Source organism: Xiphophorus couchianus, chromosome 19 (assembly GCF_001444195.1).
Source record: "Xiphophorus couchianus chromosome 19, X_couchianus-1.0, whole genome shotgun sequence".
Taxonomy (NCBI): domain Eukaryota; kingdom Metazoa; phylum Chordata; class Actinopteri; order Cyprinodontiformes; family Poeciliidae; genus Xiphophorus; species Xiphophorus couchianus.
In genome coordinates, this window is record NC_040246.1 from 15,184,092 (window position 1) to 15,204,287 (window position 20,196).

Sequence of the window (20,196 nt, forward strand, 5' to 3'; positions counted from 1 at the left end):
CCCCGAAGGATGTCTTATCACACTCTCGGCAGGATGTCAGTGACTGGAGCATTTGCACACATACAGATTGTTTAAAAAAGTATTCATACCCATCAATTCTTCCAGATTTTTGTCACATTACAACCAGATGTTTTGCTGAGTCATTTTGCAAATAAAATTAGGTAAAAAATCTCTAGATTTGCAAAGCTGGTGATGATGTAACTCAAAAGATATGCAGCTGTGATTTCAGCAAAAGGTGGTTCTAAAAAAACACTTAAGTTTGTGGTTCCAACATGAAAAGAAGTGAAACATTTTAAGAGGAATGAATACTTTTGCAAGCCCCCGTAGCAACAGTAGATGAGGCCTATTATTCAATAGCATTCCAATGTTCCAATAAAACACACAAGAAGGAGCTGAAAATAGAAGGCTCACTTGGGCATGCTTGACGCCGTTCTGAGAGCAATGAAAACTTCTCACATGAAGCATTTTTTTTGTCCTTTTGGCTGGTGGGGTGATACGAGAAACTAGAACACAACAGCTATGCAGGATAGAGACTTTAAAGCAATTAAAGCATTATATTTGGCTAACCCATAGCTGACATTTAGCCAAATATTATGGCTAACTGTCAGCTATGGGTTGTTAGGAACAGAAGTGACTGGGAGAAAGAAACAGCTTGAAAAAAATCACAAAAGAAAAGTATTAATAATACAAAAACACATTTCACCAAATGTTGGCTGGACAACGTACTACTGGAAAATAAATCTGCACTTGTAAAAGCAAGGCCTTACTATGTGGAGTGTTGTCTGTGCTCAGGATATCAAAGAAAACATCCCTAAATATGGGTAGATGAGGAAGCATGTTGAACTTGCTGAACCAGATAGTGAGATCTGTCATGGAGGTGTCCAAATCTGCCCACTGAAGCATTATGTTATTATACTCCATAGGCTTCAGTAAGCACTGCCCCTTGGATTATGACACTGTTAATCAAGTCAGTGGCACAGCTCTAAGCAGACTGTTTTTGTTATTCTATGCATCAACATCAGTTGTCAGAGTTGGCCCTTAGATCAAGCTATGCAGTTTTTCCTTTGATTTTCGGACATCGCTTACTTACTAAGACCATGAACAAACAGAAATGCTCTGAATATTTTACCAAGGGACTATCCACAGAGCTGACCCTGCGGATGGTTACTGCTTCTCGGACCATAAAGCCAGCTGATAATTTGCCATCCCCATGACGCTGAGAGAGAACCCTGCATGTGGGATCTTTGAAGTTTGTTGCCACATACAGATGGATTGCTTTGCTGGCTTTCACGCTGGTTTTATTCTCTTGGAACATTTATAAACGGCAGATCAACCAAATGAAGCAAAAATTCTACTAAAGGGGTGGCATGTTTTTTTCCAGGCACATAGTGTCCTTTTATAACATAATCAAGTATGTTCTTCAGATGTTATAAAAATGCTCTTTATATCAAACATGACTTAAAAGAAACTTGAGTTTGTAATTGGTACCTTGAAATTGGGCCTCTGTCTCTTTATGAAGCTCCTATTCTGTCTATGGCATGGCAATTAGAACTATGGCTATCTACACCCAAAACAACTTTTTCAATGTATTTTTTGACTTACCTTGACAGTGTGTGAAGTTCATTCGTTTAAAACCTTTAGGACACTCCACTTGTCCATTCGCAATCACTGCATATGCTGCAAACAGGAAAAAAGGCATAGCTTAGCAAAGTAAAAAACTTCACAGTGAAAATAATAATATATATGTACCAATAATATACCAGTCTGTAGCTTTTCACAGGTGTTCAAGTCCATTGAACCTTTCCACATTTCATATTACAACCTTACATTTCAGTGTATTTCACAGCAATTTAATGTGATAGACCAAGAGAAGCTAGTTCATAATTTTGAGGTAAAAGAAAGGGGATTAATAGTTTTTGAGTTTTGAACAAAAGATTAAAAAGTGTGATGTGCCTTTGTTTTCAGCCCCCTTTACTCTGACCCCCATAAATAAAATCCAGTGCAAATAGTTTCCTTTAGAAGTCACCTAATTAGCAAATTATAGATTACAACATACTGCAAATCATGGCATTCTGTGAGAGCCTCAGAGGTTTTTATAGAGCAGTGGGAACAAACAGCTTCAGGAAGACTAAGGAAAACAGCAGACATGTCCGGATAAAGTTGTAGAAGAGTTTAAAGTAGTGTTACATTACATGTAATGGCCTTTAACCTGGCCCATTGTAAGGTTTTGAGATTCTGCTGAGATTAACAGCTTAAGATACAACTATTAGTTGCGCACACCATAAATTTAGTCTTTCTGCAAAGGAAAATTGTTGCATTAAAATCATAAGAAGTAGGATTTAACATTTTCCACAAGCTATGCAGGAGACAGCAAACATGTGGGAAAATGTGCTCTGGTTTACAAGACACCAACCAGAAACTGGGGCAGAGGTTCACCTTTCAGCAGGATAAACATTTTGAAAACAATGCATTTGTGTCTTTTTTGTACTACTATTTCTTTTACTTTTACTACTTTTTTCTTGGCTTGCCATAGAAAAAGGGTAGAGGTAACGTCCCAAGGCAAAACTCACTACCTGAACTGAGCAACAGGAAAACTATGGGTTGCTAACTAAATGTGAATCTTGAGAAACCTTGAGAGAGTAATTATATTAAAACTGATTCTCATGGTAATATTTTATAAAACAGTGCAGCTAAGCAGCAAACAGAATTAACAATGGTTGACATAATCTACTGAAAAATATCTATTAATCTTCTTTCATCAGGGAATATGAAGTTAATGTTTAAGTCAGAAGTGTGTTGAGGAAGTCCTGACCTTTAACATCGACCACACCGATGATACATATTAAAATAGTGCTCCAACTCTGAACAGAAAGAATGATGATTGACCTACAGTTTTCTGAACAATGATTGGCCAGAGCTTATTTTAACTTCTTTTTTTTTTAGCCAGAACAGTAAAAATCTAATGGTGTGTGTCATTCTGATGTGTACATTAGAAGTTCACGGAGGTGCCAGAGTAAACAACCCAGAGTGTCTGTTGATGCCTCGATGGGGTCGGCTGTCAATGTCAGAGGTCTGAAAACATGTTGTCATGGCTCGCCTGGCGGGCAGTCAAGCCTTGGCACGCTTCATTTAGCTCACAGACCGGTCAATGTGACTATCATAAGGCAAAAACTGACTCTGTCTTTCAGCAAGAGCGTGTGTGTCTGCATGTTTGACGGGGACTGGTGCGTGTGCAGAGTTCTGTGTATCTGTGCAGAAACAGAATCAATATTGGTAGCAGAACCTTCTGTGAAATAAACTGAGATGACAGGTTTGTCTGCATTTCATGATAAAAGATTCAATGATTTCTGAGAGGAAAACGTGCACGATTTAAAAGAGTTGAAAGGATTGATGATGGGTTTGTTAGCAAGAGAGAAAAGTTTCTCGCTGTTATTGTCCATTCATATTACCGTCACAAACTCAGGAGGCTTAAAGAAGTTAGTCCTACTCTTGATAGTCTTTTTTGTTAGTATTTACACCCCCACAAAATATTTATTCTTTATAAAGTAGTATGCTCACTGAGAAAGTAAACAACTAGAAGAATAATTTTCTATTTTAGGAAACAATTTTGACAACAGAGTTAAAAGTTGGCACATGCAGTTGAACTCATTAAAATAAAACTTTTCCAGCAGGGACATGATCAGGAACACAAACACAAAACCAGAACCATAATTTAATAGTTAGGATAAGTACATTTCATGTGTTAAAATGACCAAGTCAAAGTTTGCAGTGAGACTTAAAATTTTACTATCTCCATCAAGTCTTGCAGTTGTTATGGCAGAAAAAGATGCTTCTGTAGAGTAGATTCAATGGGAGACTGAATACAAGTGCAAACTACTTTTTAAAGATTTTCATTTGTAAAAAAGTCTGGAAGGGTAGGGTCAAACTTTCCTTCCACTTTACATGCATTTAATTTATGCAGAAACACAAAATTTATGTGAAAATTCTTAATTTGTTACATAGCAGTAATATGAATTGGTGTCTATATTGTGGAAAAAGGTGTACATCTGTGCTTCTAAGGAATTGCATCAAGTCAATATATTTCCTTTAATTTCCTAAATGAAAATTACTATAAATGTAACTATAATCCAAGATATAGATAGATTAATATATAATTTGTTCTCCTTTTGGTTTTTTCTGCTTTATTCTGCATGTACTATTTAGTTTAGGTTGGCTACGTCATGTGGTTTTCTTAGTCCTCACATTCCAGCTTTTTTTTTTTGAAAGCCCACCCTCAGTATCCACCACACCCATCCATGACAGACTTGACCAAAATAATGCCTGGCTTTGAATCTGATGCCAGGGCAACGAAAGTGAGAAAACAAACTTGACATATGCCATAAACGACGCAATCACTGATTTACCAGCAAAAAGAATGCAACTCTTCCCTTTTGGAGTGTTTAGGGAGAGTTAGATGGTGTTTGTGACTACATGTTGACAGAAAGGTGGATTTAAATGACGTAAAGGGACATCTGGATCCTTAACAAGTCCAGACAGAGTGGCATATTTTCTTTCATCATTACACATTAAAAGCAACACTGTTTATAGCAAACAATCAGTGCTTTTTGAGCTTTTTCAAACACGTTTGAGTAAAATAACACCCTGCAATCTGTCACAATGCTGTCTCATTTTACCAGGGCTTAGTGGAATGTCTGGCACATGGAGGCTCTTTGGGAATAGGGTCCTGGAAGTTGTGTTATGGTCCTGCTGTGACCCGGTCGACCAAGCAGGGTCAGTGTACCTGAGGACTGACGGAGCAGAAGTGGGTCAGGATGAGGGAAGCAGCCTGAAAAGCGAGTGAGAGGTGGGGGCGGATGTGTCAAAGTAATGCCTCTCATCCTGTCCGTCCGTCCCCTCATCATCCTCAACACCCTGATAATCCTACTCAGAGGATTCAGAGTAATTAGTTGTTGTGTTGGAGCGACGGGCATGTCTTCCTGCAGCGATGGGATCAGGGAAATTCAGACCTGAGTGACAGAAATATGCATGTGCCAAGGGAAGCCCAGTAGGGGAGGCCGCTGTGTCTCAATAAAGCTTGTTAGCAGGTAGAAAAAGACCTTTGCAGGCAGTGGGAACTTCAATGTTTTAACAGAAAAACTTATTCCTAATTTTTAAGAAGCCTTTGGCTTCCTAAAATTTATTTCCATATATTATTTGGCAGACGGAGCTTAACATTTCCTCATGTGTGCCCTAAGAGTGGCTGTTATTGGAGTTCAGTTCGGTACATATTTATTGCTCCCTGGGGGCAATTTGTTTGCAGAGTGTCAAAAACCAGCTGCTGAAGCTTCAGCACACAGATGCCATCAATGACCTGACTTCAAACTGGCTGCCTTTATTTTTTTCTAAAAACATACAGGGTTCTTGCTGTTTTCAATTACTCAAGTATTTTAAAGCAATGGTTCTCAAACTTATAAGGCAAATCCCTGCAGTAAAAATTAGGTCCTCCAAGTACCACCATACTGGCATACTAAGACTTGACCTTTCTCAGTTTGCTCTGTTGCAGTATGAGAACAAAAAAATTTAACTGCATGAACTGTATGAGTCATGTAAACCATTTTACTGAGAAGCTAAAATTTCCAAATTTCAACTTGAGGGAAACAGAGGAAAGGCCCCATGAAGTCAAAAACCAAGTGGGAAACCATGAGGTTTCTTGCCAAACCTAACATTAAAATCCAATATGGCTGCATTATGTACCCACAGGTATAGCTTAGTTGCGGTCCGGAGGATTTTTTTTTTCAATAATCAAATTTTAACATACACTCTCTGGCCAATCAATGAGGTATATCTATTCAACTGATTGTTATCACAAATAGCAAATTGTAATGAAAAGGTCCAAAGCGAGTTTCAGCATGGAGAAGAACGGGGATTAAATTGACTTTCACTATGATATGACTCTTGGTGCCAGATGGGCTGGCCTGATTGATTTAGCACCTGCAGATTTACTGGTATAAAGAAAGATAAATATCCAATGAAGGGCATTTGTATAGACAAATATCCCTTGTTCATGTCAGAGTTTAGAGGACAAATGGAGAGACTGGATGGTGATGATAGAAAGCCAAACTGCTGCTGAGTCTTGAGTCTGACTATGGTTCCCATGCTTCAATCTAAAATCATTTGTGTAGAAAATTTAGAGCTGCTCGGGCAGTGGTTTGCAAGAGTGAGCTTAAGCTGCGCATCATTAGGGTCATATAAGTCTGGGTCCGCAGTCTTGGAGGACAGACAAAAATCTACCAATTGTTGTCTATCCATTTAGCCTTGTCCAACAAAAGATTTTGTCACCCCTCACTAATTTCTCATCTCCATTCAATTGTGTTGTGCATTCCACTGGAGAATATTCAATAATATTTGCTTAAATTCTCTGACTTCAAAGTGTTATTCAAATTCCTTCAGGGGCGCATGATTGTCCGTGTTGTGCCAACTTGAATGAAGAGAAATCCTTTATTTCTTGCTTTGATATGAACTTTTTTTTTTATAAATGGCCCTGAGGCTTGTTATGAATGAAAAGACAGCCTATACACACTGAAAGAAAAAATATAAGGGTGGGAAAACCAGCAAACTGAGACAGGAGATGGGAATTCAGGTAATTTGTGCTCTCAAGCTGTCCAGAAATCTTTAATAGTTGAATTTATTACAATGTATCTGTAGACCTCCCAGTTTTTAGGCTGTTCTTCTAAGACGACGGAGCGCCTTGGTCCATCAATCAGAGGAATGAGGGCTTTTTGCCAGCTTCTCAGGAGACTTGCTTGCAGACAACCACACTTTCTCACTTAGCAGGATGGAAAACTTGAGAATGTGTAGAAGAAGGAAGGAGACGGGATAAAAACACAGGACAGAAACAGGAGAAACTCTCGTTTACCCTTCCTAGGGGGGCAACCTTGTAGGAAAATCATCACCACCAAAGCCAAGACCTACTTAGAATCCAATCTAAAGATTTGATCTCCAACAAGCTATTACAGAATAAAGGGCAAATACAACTCATCTAGAAAATGTTTAGTTTCTTGGAGTTTTAGCCAGAACTTTCTTTAGAACAAAAAAGTGAAGTGAAGGAGAAAGTTTTTTACTCCAAAAACAGAAATTACTGGCACAGGCAGCCCTTACCAAACAGGAGGACCCACATAATATGAAATGTGTTTAATGAGTCCCTGCTATTGAAACTAATTGAGGTTTATCTGTTGGATAAACACATGGAGCTAACATTAACATCCTTGATGACACTGACAACCTAAAACCTACAAAAGGCTGCTCTAGTTTGATCGTTTCAAAACTGACATCTAACATATTCAGTGGAGTCAATCTACAACACGTGTACGACAGAAGCAAACAGTCTTTGATAAACAACACAACTCTACCTAAAACATGCTATTTTTCTTTTCATAAAGTTATGCATTGTCACCTTTTGCGTATAGTTTGACACTTTAGTTTAAGGGCATCAGAGATACTGATGACAGTGTGAGCCACATCAAACACATTTGAACCAGACACACATTCCTTTATAATCTCCAACTCACTGTGGAATATTAACCACCTGGGATCCTTCCAGGAGAAAGCATACCACGGTGCATTCCTGCTCCTTAACTTAGCTTGGCTCCAATTAAGATATGGCTTGCAAATTTCATATTCATCTTCCTCCAACTGGGATTAATTTCTCATCTCGATTAGGTCTCCTCAACCGTGATTAGCCATGCTGTTGCTCAGCTAATAGCCTCATCATTCTAGCTGTGAAGGAATGTCACTATGTCAACATCAGCGGATAAAATATTGTCAAAGGCATGTGACGTCTCTATTAAATTACAATGAGAAGCTGTCGTGGAGTTGTTCCAACGCATGTGTTCTGTTTCAGAGGCCAAGTAATCCCCTTTTTTTGGCTTATTTGGCTGTTAACAAGTATTCTTGTTTGATCATAGCTAATACAATTAGGAAGCACAAGCTCTGGCCCTCTGTGGAGGTAAATTGAATGTTTTGGGAATTAATGGAACATCTCATAAGGATGAGTTCATGGGGAAAATCTGGAAGTGATTGACCCTTGGATCAGCTTTATCTGACTGATCAAAACTGAACCTCAGTGAACAGAGTCCCCACTACAAATATTTCCTCTGAAATGTTGACAGTAAGTTTTATATTGTGCATGGATCTTGTGAAAGAAATTTTTAATATATAAAGTAAAGAAAACTTGATTTTATCAGTATTAAAAACTGTATTGGTACAGTAAACATTGAATTTAAAAGATTGTTTAAAATTTCATTAAAGCAGATATTTTCTTACATAAGAACAAGAAATAATAAGAATCTTTATTTTTAGGTGCAAAATAGCAATGGATGAGTACGACAGAAGTGTACAAATTGGAAAAAAAACAATCGACTTGTTCCTCACTGCAAAAAGGCACAAATAGAAGAGAGCAAAATATAAACCCCATGACTCTCAGTTACAGAGCTAGAAAAATTGAATGCTCCTGTGGGTGGGTTATGTTACTTTTTGCCTTGAGGACATCTGATATGAAGCCTCCCACTAATGCTGTGACTCTCCTACTGGGAGAGTCACAGGGAGGATGCTACTCATCACTGACAGATGCAGAAAGAAATAGTATTTGAAACTCCAATAACTGTGAAACGTACAGTAAGGGAGGGGTTGTCAGTGTGCTTACAGGAAGTCAGGCTCGGTCAGACTTGGGCCAAAGCAATTTGATGGTACTGCTAAAAATGTTTTATTAGTATCCAAGTCCAAGAATCTCTATACTAGTTTCATAAATTGCAATTATACAACGAGTTTGGAACTAAGTGCAGGCCTGTTTTGTTACTCCACCTCTTCATGTCAGCCAGAAGGATGGCTTTAACTACAGCTTGTTCTGCTTGATCTGGATCTCATTACTGCAGGAATCCTCAGCATGTGACTTTTAAAGGTCCTGGCTCCTGAAGGCTTCGTCTCCCAGTAAGACGGGACAGACTGGCATTCTTACCTCCAGAGTGACCACTCTCCTTCACATACACAAACCCACAGCAATTGCCACAACTACAACATTACATCCTTGTTCTGTAATGATGAATAATGTCCTGCTTCATAATAAAGAGCAGTGAAATGCTTGTACAAAACTTCCCAGACATACCCAGAATACAACAGAAGCAATGAGTTTCTAACAGTGGGTCAAATGAAACCCACGTAAATATGCTGACTTTAATGTGGAGACAGGAAGGAAAAACTAAATCCACAAACTCTATTAAACTGTGCTTACACCGGCATCTTCTTTGCGTATAAAAAGATGATGTGCCCTCAGTCAGTGGTACATTTTGCGACTGGCAATAAACCGGCCAATGGCAGCATTGCACGCCTAGACACAAGCTGGGCTTTTATGGCATAATTATCACATACTCAATGGGAGACGCATGAGGCTTGTATAAGGCTATAAGACTTCTCTCAATGCTAAAAGCTCACAGCTGACACACTCAGAGTGAAAAAACCAAAGGAATACGATCATTTTTCAGAGGCTGCTCTAGTGTCCAAACTACACAATTACTGAAGAACCCTGATCAGTCTGAGAAGAGTGCACTAGAGCTTAATAATAAATCCAAGCGCTAAACTGAGAACAACAGTGAAAGGAAATTCAAAGTATTTATCATGTTGAATTTTCCTTTGAGGCCTTTGGGACATGGTACATGACTTCATTTTGACTTAATTTTTTTCTTTCTAACATTCTCTTTATTCTTTTTGTGTCTTCCTGCGTGTGACCCCTAAGCCTACAGCATGTTACCTCCCCAAAAACAGCCACAAAAAGGAGCAATCAGGGTATTTGCTCTTTTTTCACCCCCAAAACATCAAAGGAAGGAGGAGAGGAAAACATCTGGGAGCCAAAAGAGATCATACTGAAGACACAGAAAGAACGGGAATGAGGCAGGCTGAGGGTGAGCCAAGAAGGAACGGATAGACATCTATTATTGATGGAGGAGACTGAGAGAGTGTGTATCTGCTTCTGATTAAGGTCCAGTCAAACAAGGTTCAGGCATGATGCGTATGTGGGCATTGCCATAATATGATTAAGAATACTGTAAGACAAATGAATCTCCAGTGCGAGGACAAATAGTGAATCCCAATGCCATTTGGAGTTATCAGACCGAGTGGCCAGCCCTTGTCTAATGTGGACAGAGTTGCCACCCACCCAGCCTGCCGGCATGCAGCCACCCAGCTGCTTTTCCTCAAACCTACCACAGCTCGAGTTGGAGAGTCCTTCATTTCCTCACTGTTAAAGGCCACACTGGGTCTTTCTGCCCACAAGATGGGTGGTGTGCCTGCCAGGGCCTCATCAGTGTGCTAAATGTGTTTTTATTTGCAGCCACGGTTTGGTTTTATGAAAGTGAAAACCATTTCAGTTGAACCCCCGGATGCAAGAGTGAGAAACTGGTCTCAGAAAGATTGTTTTCTATATATGATCATCAAAGTTAATTTTTGTCTCAAGTCTTCGAAGTATAAGTCCAAGTCAAATCTAAAGTCTATAAAGTGTAAGTCCAAATTAAGACTAATGATTTTGTGGGGCAGGTTCATGTCAAGCTTTTGAGGGCCAAATCCAAGTCAAATCTCAACTCTAAGAGGCGAAATAAAAATTATGTCTTAAGTCTTTCAAGAATAAGTCAAAGTCAAGTTTCAGTCTTTTCAGGGTGAAGGCCAACTCAAATTTCAAGTATGTGGGGCGCAAGTCTGGGAAGACCAGGTCAAGTCTTAAGTCTGGTGAGGAAGTGCAACTCAAAGTTGAGTGTTTGTTTTTAAAGAGTAAATACAAGTAGAGTCTAAAGTTTTCAAATGACAGATAAAAGATGAGTCCTGAGTCATGAAGGGGTAACTACAAGTCGTTTCACATCTTTGAAGGGCAGGTTGATGTCAAAACTTAAGTCTTCAATGGACAAGTCCAAATTAAATCTCACGTTTTTAAGAGGCAAGTCCAAGTAAAGTTATGAGTATTTAAAAGCCAAATCAAAGTAAGATCTCCAGTCTCTGAGGCCGAAGTCCAAGTAAAGTCTCAAATCTTCGATGGTTAAGTTCAAGTCGTCTCAATTTTTAAAGGGTAAGACCAAGTCAAGCCTCCAGTGGCAAGTCTAAGTCAAACCTTAAACATTAAGGGTCAATTCAGGTCAGGTCTTCAGTCTTCAGTGGAAAGTCCAAGTGTGGTTTCTAATCTTGTCCAAGTCAAGTGTCAAGTCTTTAAACTACAAATCCAACACAAGTTTTTAGTCCTTGAGGGACAAGCTCAAGCTTAGAATGAAACATCTGAATGAAAAGTCAAAGTCAAAGTTATTTATCAGACTCAGCTCCCTGATCCCGAGTTTGAGTCAGGTTTCGAGCCTTTAGAATGCAACTCTACATATCCTCTTTATTTTTTCAACTTAAGTCTTAAACTCGATTATCAGTCATTATATTAAATTAAGGGTTTTGATAAACAATTATGAAGGATAGACATTGGCATCGAAAAGTTTATTAAAAATAGTTGTTAGTTAATTTCTGAAAACTAGAGAAACAAGCAAAACAAACAGGAATATAGAAAGTGTATAGAAAACAGGTTATGTATCAGATTTAAACATGTTACATAACCAAGCTCTAAAATGAAAACACTGTCATTCTGACTGATTCTAAACTGAAGGATTACCTGGTTTGGTTGGGCACTTTTGGCACTTGTTCAAACCCCATGACGCCCCCACACTTCCACAGCAATCATCCTGTTTGGTTAGGCCTGGCAGAGGTTTGCCACACTGCAATGACATACAGCTGTGTTAGATCTGTGAGCTAAGGTTGATAGGATCATATGTATGAGCATGCGTGATTATTTATGCCTGAGTGTTTGTGCACTGGCAGGGTTATATGTGTAGCTGATTCAGAATATGCATGATGAAAACATTTCTACAAGTTCAGAGTAAACTGGATATACTGTATAAGCCATCTGTGAACTTCTTTGTGTGCCTCATTAAGGTATTTGGTGAAAAAAAGAGAGACTCCCAAACTGTAATTATTAAATTTTTAGCTAATACCTGTGATGTAACATGGAAGATTTCCTTTGGGAAACATGATTTCTTTCTGGCAGAAAGAAGGGGAAAACTTTATTCAAATGCTTTCTTATGCTTCTTTTATGCCCAGATTCTGCTTCTTGTTTGACATTATGACTCTAAAGTTCAATTTCAAGCTCCCATTAAACCCAATTAGAGAAAATGGGATCTAATACTTGGAGAAAAAAATCAACTCCATTATGGACCAATACTTTGTTGCAACTGCATAACTAAAAGCAAAGAGCATCAAAGTGAATAAATGCTATACTAGCCATCACAAAAGATAGTGATAGTGATGCATATACTTTTCTTATCTGGGTTACATTTGCCATTTCCATACTTTATTCTTATTGTAAGCCTTAAAATAGATTTTGAAGGGCATTAAATATGAGCCAGTAAAGTTGTGTAAATTTTAGCCAGGCATATTAAATGGTTAACATAAAATTCAATAATTGATCAATTCTAACAACATTGGCTATATCTGATGGTAATAATTCCCACCATTTTTACAAAAGGTTGTTTGATCATTAGCTGTTTTCATTCTTAGCTAACGAAGGTTTCATGGGTGCAAAGGAGGACCAAAGAGAAGAAAGAGAAGGACAAAGTTCAAGCCGTCTTCTCTCTACCAAGTTATTGGCCAGTGTACATAAGACCTTGAAACCAAAATAAATCGTTCTCATGGGTTATTTTTCTTTTTCATACAACAGATCTCAGAGAACGCAAAAAAATGTGAAAATAAAATCACTTTTCTCCTCTGTCCTCTGCAACATGAGGGTAATGCTCCAAGATGACTAAGTGATGATAGTTTAAACACTGCTTTTCTAAGGCTTAACATAATACCTGTCCATCTACTGTTTCCTGAAAGCATCTGCCAACATGTCCATTCTGGAGGATGGAAGTTGTACTGTGGCCATTCCAGTGGCCATTGCCGTGTGTGAGTCTGCTGTTATGTTCACTGGTGTGTTCATGTCCGTTTCCAGGCTGGGAACGTTGCTGGACAGAATGAGCCCCATCTGTGGTGGCTGGTCTCTGTCCAGGCTGGACTCGAGCTACTTGGTGAACCTGGACCTCAGCCTCTGGCGGGTGTTGTATGTGGACGTTCACCAGTGATGGGTGGAGAGACACTTGGGACAGAGATTCCCAGAGTTTACACAAAACATTGGATAGTTTACATTTTAAAATGTACAATATTATACGTAGAAGCATAAACATCCAAAGCATACCACTTGTATTTACATTCTCCAATTTTTGAGCTATCAGCTAACATCGACCACAAACTTGTTCAACAAACACTAGCTTCATCTGCAAATTATGAGATCTAGAGTAGACTGAGAATTTCTGGCAGTGAACCACTACGCCACAAGGAGAACACAAAGAGTTTGGGATTTTCTGGTTTAAATCAAATCAATTTAAATACCAAAAACAGATTTACTGTAGAGTTTTGAAGATGTTGCAATGTCTAGAACGAGCCCTTTTGTCTTTCTGACAGAAGGGGAAGCATCTATCTTCAGGGAGTGCCAGGGTTTTTTCCCAGAATCCTGACCCACTCTCATAAATCATAATCTTCCAGACAGAGTGCAACGTCCAAGTAAAAGACGCAGATTTTATCAAGCGTCCCTAACAAGCCTCTGCCTCTGTTTGAATAAGCACACACACAAAATGGAAAATTTATGTGCAGTGACAAAACAACATGGACATTTGTCTCTTTAATTAACTTAATATGCTTCTATTTACTGTTCAGCAGATAGAGATACCAACAGAGATAACATTATTAACTGGGGAAAAAAAACAAACTCCTAACTCCAAAGGGGGGGATAGTGAAGAAGCAAATCTTTATACTAAAAGATCACAATGTCTCAGCTCTGTTAGTGATAACCACTGCTGTTATGATAAAAGAAGCCTTATCCAAACTATGTGAGGACTTCCACTGAGTCATCCATTAGTTCATTTGCTTAAAATAGAGTCTGGCCTCCACAGCTGTCCCACAGAAGCAGAGCTCCACACTATAAACAGTGCTGAAAATCAAAATTGAGCCCTCCGAGAATTTAAAAGAGAAGTGTTTGCGTCAAACTTACTGATCATAGTCGAGATACAACTGAATTGATCCAATATTATATTGCACCCCAGACTGATGTCATTCCTGGATCAGATATTGGGCTGAAGGCGACTGGTCCAGATGCCATAGCCCTGTGTGGCTGGGCGTTTTCAGTGACATTACAAAAAGTTGAATGGTTCTAAGGCAACGAATGTTTACAAAATAGAAAATACAATAAGAGTTAGATAAATAAGTTAGTTAAAACAGTTTTTAAAAATACAGCTAAAATGTCTTCTTGACTTTATCTGTTGGAAAATGTAAAATAGTGGTGTTGCTTTTCTCAGTATCTCATTGTTGTTACAGTTAATTTTGATAAACTTGAAAATGGTACCAATCTTTCAAAAAAGGTATTTCTTGACTTGACTTTCTTTACGTTGAAATAGCAAATTCCCTTTGAGCTATTTGACAGTACATCGCTCAGTCGCTTCTTGATGTTACAGTTAGTGATCCTCTCAGTGCTAATGGTGAAAATCACCAAGGAAAGTTTTCATCTTAGCCATAACTTGATTTGAACTGGACAATTATAAACAAGAAAGTGTTTCAAGTCAGATTAATTGTTCTAATTAAACATGAGGCAGTGTTAGAAATATAATTCTCTTCAACTGCTATCAAAGTTTTGCTTCTTATCTCCATTTATTAAGAGTTACTTTGACTAGAAATATTTTATATTTTTACAGTAGGTGTCTCACTGCTATCCTCCTTCAACTCCCATGGAAAGAACCATTATGTTCTCTCTAAATGCCAACCAATGCAGATGTGATATTGCATTAAATGTTCATACTGTAGAGTTCACAATAAAGCTATGATGCTTAGAGAGTAAATTTGTTAGAAGACAATAACAGCCTTGGTATCAGTCCTGTTCAAACGAGATGTTTATTGAGCCTCCGAGACAAACTGCAATCCCACTAAACAGATGCCAAGAGACTAGTCTACTACTACATATCAACTGGTCATAATCTTTAAACAGACTCTTGCTTAAAAGATTCAAAACTATTTCTTTGAAGTCCATCTTAAAATAAATTCAAATAGAACACACTGTCCCCTTTTTCAAAGTATGTTTACCATGCTGATTGGAGAGTGGCAAAGTGTACATGGAATGGGATGGTGATTTCGCTGCCTGGTGGGTTGCATCCTTGCGACTGTGAGGAGTGGGTCTGGGAGGTGGTGGTGCTGGTAGGTGGCAAAATTTCCCCGTTGAATTCGATGGGCACCAACACAAGTCCCTGCCAATGCATCGGCCTCCGTTCATGCAGGGGATTTGACAGAAGACTGCAGAGAAGGAGCACAAAGGGAATGACAGGAAATTACAACACCACAAATTTTAATTGGATGATTTTCAACCACAAAGATTAGGTAATAAGAAAGAGAAGGGGCAGAACTAATAGGAAGGGCATGTTAAGAAGATTTCCACTTGGTAGGATTTGTTTGCAAACAGTAGGCAGTGGTCATGCTGTTTCCCACCAGGCGCCTCATTTCAGGAGCCATTTTTTAAATTTCAACTTTGTCTTTCATGCCTCTCCTTTCGTATAGGATTCTGAATAACACTCTGTCTCCAGTTTGATTTATTGGTTGCAATTCTTCATGAAGAGAAAAAAAAAATCCTGCACTTGCCAGATGTGCTGCTTTCTCAAACAATTTTGTCTTTTGGCTTAAGGTAGGGGTGCCTGGTAAACCTTCTGCATACCCAGACATGCTCCCACCTACAGATTTGCTCTGACACAACATTAAAACATCAAAGAGTCAAAATTTAAAAATCTATTCATCCATAATGAACAAAGAACATATCAAGATATAAATAATTGTAAAAGGGACATTTTTCAGTTCTCCATTAAGGAAATCTGTGGGTCTCCTTTAAGGACTGTATCCACATATTACGAGATGAAAGAGTCTCATTGCGGCAGAATCCTGTTGTGAACTGCATCCTCTCTGTCTCTTTGAGGCAGACAGTCCCACATTAACAAGGTGTAAACGGGGACTGTAGAGAGTCTGGACAGTCTTGATGGCATGCAGGGCAATGAGCTCCCTGTCAACCAACATTAACAGCAGTGACACTGCAGGGATATCCAAGAGCGGGAAATGGCATAAAAACAGAAAAATATCAACAAATATCAGGGCTTAGAATGGAATGTTTAAACAAAACGACAGAAAAAAGTAACAAAAGGAGCATAGTAATAGGAAATTCACAACAGTCAAAAAAAGAGCCAGACGTTAAGGCTAAAGCAGGTCAGACACACAGGAAGGCCTCCTGCGATTCAACATGCTGGCCAAATTATCAGCTGAAGGAGTCCATTAAAAGTCAATGTGTTTGTGCTGCTCTGTCTCAGACCAGTTCCAGCCTGACATTAACTATTTTTGGACCAACATAGTGCTGACGACTCTGTCTGACCATTCAGGAGTCTCTAAACAAAAACACTTTTCACTTTACAACCAGATTCTCCGGAGAGAAAAGGGAGTGACTCAAGAAAGCTTGTTGTAATTGTGCAAGCAGAGTTTACTGCACCATGCATTAAACATAACAAGATGAAATAGTTGACATTCCTGGACATCCATGCACACCCCAAGGAATTACAGCATTTGAGCTTATGGTCTTTTCACATGTGCCTTTATGTAATCAGAGGTGATTTCTGGAAATTCGGCAAGGGCGGATATAAGCACACTGTTGAGGGAGGTTGCAGAGGTGTGGGGAATGTAATATTTTAAGTTTCTGATAAAAGTGTTTGGAATATCCATGCCTTATTCTATAATCCTCTTAATGGGGATGTAAATCTACAGCAACAACCTGTTTATACTTCATAAGCCAGCTAGTTTTGATCTGCAAATCTAGCTTAAATTGAGGACTGGTTTACTGCTACCTGTTTGCATAAATTAAACACATTGCAAAACCCTTAATAGACATTGATCTATTTACTATTTTTAAAACTCCTTCTTTCCGATTTTATGTTAGACCAGCACAAGGTAGTCCATAATTGGGAAATTAATGGAAAAATGTTCATGGTTTTCTTTCTTCTTTATTTTTGAACAACTAAAAATACTTTTTAAAAAGCTGCTATGCGCATTTATATTCAGTCCCCTTGTCAATGATACCAATGAACAAAAGTGTAACCAATTGATTTCAGAGTCCACCTGTGTGCAATTTCACCTCATTATAATTAAAGCTGTTCTGTGAAGACCTCAAAGGTCAAAGGTCTAGAGAACACTAGTGAATAAGTAGCTCATGAAGACAAACGAACCAACCAGAAAGGTGAGGGATCAAGTTGTGGAGGAGGTTAAAGGGAGGTTAGTCTATAAAATAGCACTGTTTAATCCATCATCTGATAATGGAATAAGTATGACATCTCTGTAAGCATACCAAGACAAGCCCATCGACCTGAACTGACAGGATGGGAAAGGAGAGGAAATCATCGATATGCAAAGCTGTTCAGGCAGACAAATCTGTTGATAGGAGAACCATTAGCAGTGACCCAAATACATCTGGATTCCATGGAAGAGTGGAAAGAAAAAAGCTATTGTTTAACGAAAGCCATTGGAAATTTGCTGTCAGGATCTGTGTTTTTCTGTGTTTAGAGTTTTCTGTGTCCTTGAGTCTCTTCGTTGTCCTGTCCTCCCCTTGATTGTTCCCAGGTGTGTCTCGTTTCTGTGATTACCCGCCCATGTATTTAACTCCACCTGTGTTCCTTGTTCCTCGTCGGGTCCTTGTCGTTGTCAATGTCTAGTCGTCGTGTCCATCTGCCTGCTGCTCGTTGTTTGGACTGTGTTCCCGTCATTAAAATCATCATTTTCATTTCTACCTGGGTCTCAAGCGTCTGCCTCACCACCTCACACCGCACCGCTTCATGACATTTGCAACAAACCACTTAGAAGACACAGTAAACATGTGGAAGAAGGTGATCTTGTCAGATAAGACTAAAACTAATCATACATCCTCTTAACCAAACAATCACTATCATAAAAAAACGGAGCAGCAAGATCCTGTGTGGGGATGTTTTTCTTCAGCTAGGGGTCAGGTAAACTGACCCCTAAAAAGATGGGAGATGGATCTAAATACTGGGCAGTATTAGAAGAAAACTTGGTTGAGGATGCTAGAAACTTGAAACTGGGGTGAAGGTTCACCTTCCAGCAGGACACTGACCCCAATATGTCAGTGCACCATAAATATGCTTAAATATAATAGTGAATCCATGGAAAGACTTGAAATCAAATGTTTAGAGATGTGCTCCATTTAATCTGACTGGGATTAAGCAATTTTTGCAAACAAAAATGAGCAAAATGTCATTCTATAATGTGCGAACCTAGTAGAGACATACAATAAACTCACTTATCAGATTTCACAATGCACAACTGTGTGTTGATCTATCACACAAAATCTTGATTAAATACACTGAAATTGGTGAGTAAAACATAAAGTATGTGCTCCTCTCCTCCTCCAACCAATTAAAATAAAAAAATCGAGAGATAAAATGCAGGGCAGTGTTGGACATAGCACGCAAGATACTCTCACTATTCTCAAGATCAATCAAGAGACACCTAGTCAACACATGGGTGTACCAATTCCCAGATGACTGCATACTCATAAAACAAAACAAAAAAACAATTGAACTGAGAAACTTCAGATGTGGCCCAAATAAAAATACCACTTGTCTGAGACACAAACAGCTTTTTTAACTAATCTCCCCCTATTAATTATTCTTAGCTAGATCCCTAAAACTGATGAAAAAAACAAGAAGCATGTAGGGGTTGGGTCCCCCTTGCCCTGGCACTGACCACCCCCTCCCTTCCTATGGACACTGTTCTGTGTGAATTTGGAGCAAAGCCCTCTGGATAAATGGCAGGTTTAATGTAATCCCCATAAAATCCTGTTCATGCTGCTACTCTTTCTCTCCTTCTGCCTCTCCATCGATTCTTTCACTCGCTTCTGCTCTCCCAGGGAGCACGTTAAATGGTTAACAGCAGGGCCAACCACAAGGTGCAAACCACAAAGAGATGGGGCTAAGTGCTGGGAGCGTGGGACCACCAACTCCACGTGTGTGTCTATGAAGAGAGATTAGCCCCATTTTACAGTGCTTTTCTACTGCTTTTGTTTTTTTTCCCTCCTTTAGAGTAAGTTTTTAATTTAGAGCTCAAGTTTAATCTACACCACTCTCCTTGTTCTTTGAGCTTAGTGTTCAGAATAGACAGCATGCTACTGGGAATCCATTTTGTCAAGCTCACCTCATAAAAGAGGAATGAGATATCAGAATGGAGACACATGTAAAGTGTGTGGGAAATGGAAAGTAAACAAAAGAGACACTGAGTAGGCAAAAAAAAGCAACAAACCCCCCCCCAAAATAAAACATGCATATGAGGGAGAAGAGAAGCGGGAGTTGAGGGCCGGGATTCAAAACTTACAGAGTCTGAAGCCTTGGTTCTTTGGCTGTTGTTGTTGCTGCTGCTGCTGCTGCTGCTGCTGCGAGTTGTCGCTGTATACAGTGGTAACATCTCCCTTCTCGCAGCTGTTGTAGCAGTGCCCGCCACTGCACACCCTTCGGCAGAGCATAGGTGTGAAGACAATCTTAATCCGGTCAAGGTTGGAGGTGAGGTTAGCCCCTGGAAGACATGAGCACATATTCTTGAGAAGAAGCAGCAACAGGAGACGAAATGGGCTTAAGAAGAGCTGCATCTTTCCTCCACTCCAGCCTCACAGTGACACACTCTTCATCCAGGCGAACAGACGGTTTTTAAGTGCATAAGGGTGTGTGCTGACGGTCGGCTAGTGGCACGCTACAGCCAAATGAGCAATGTGGCACAAGCCGGGGAAAGGGGCTGGAGGAGAGAACTGCTAGGTGTTGGGCAAGGCTCCAAAGCACTTTATCTTTAGGAGAAGGTGTTGTGGATGTGTGTATGTGTTATGGAGACAAAGAGAGAGTAAGTGCATGTGAACATGGTGTAATGGTGGGAATATGCTCAACAGCCGCAGACCTGGCACAAAACAAGAAAAAAGAACAGAAGCCAGATCTTCAGACAGCTGTTTGCACTGGATAACATATTTGGGGGTAAAAAGTAGAA

At 39.3% G+C, this 20,196-nt stretch overlaps 1 protein-coding gene across 7 annotated transcripts in view; it reads right to left on the reverse strand.

Annotated features, from left to right (window-relative positions):
- The window catches only part of LOC114134081 (latent-transforming growth factor beta-binding protein 2), a 111,789-nt gene that overhangs the window by 47,755 nt on the left and 43,838 nt on the right, over positions 1–20,196 (reverse strand). For 6 of the 7 annotated variants that reach the window (XM_028000359.1, XM_028000357.1, XM_028000356.1 and 3 more), the window contains exons 5-9: positions 19,540–19,737; positions 15,217–15,423; positions 12,900–13,183; positions 11,666–11,768; positions 1,603–1,677 (exon numbers count right to left, since the gene is read on the reverse strand). In XM_028000359.1, coding sequence (XP_027856160.1) covers positions 1,603–1,677; positions 11,666–11,768; positions 12,900–13,183; positions 15,217–15,423; positions 19,540–19,737 — 867 coding nt within the window. The remainder of the gene's footprint in view (positions 1–1,602; positions 1,678–11,665; positions 11,769–12,899; positions 13,184–15,216; positions 15,424–19,539; positions 19,738–20,196) is intronic. The other variant, XM_028000360.1, reaches the window with a different exon arrangement.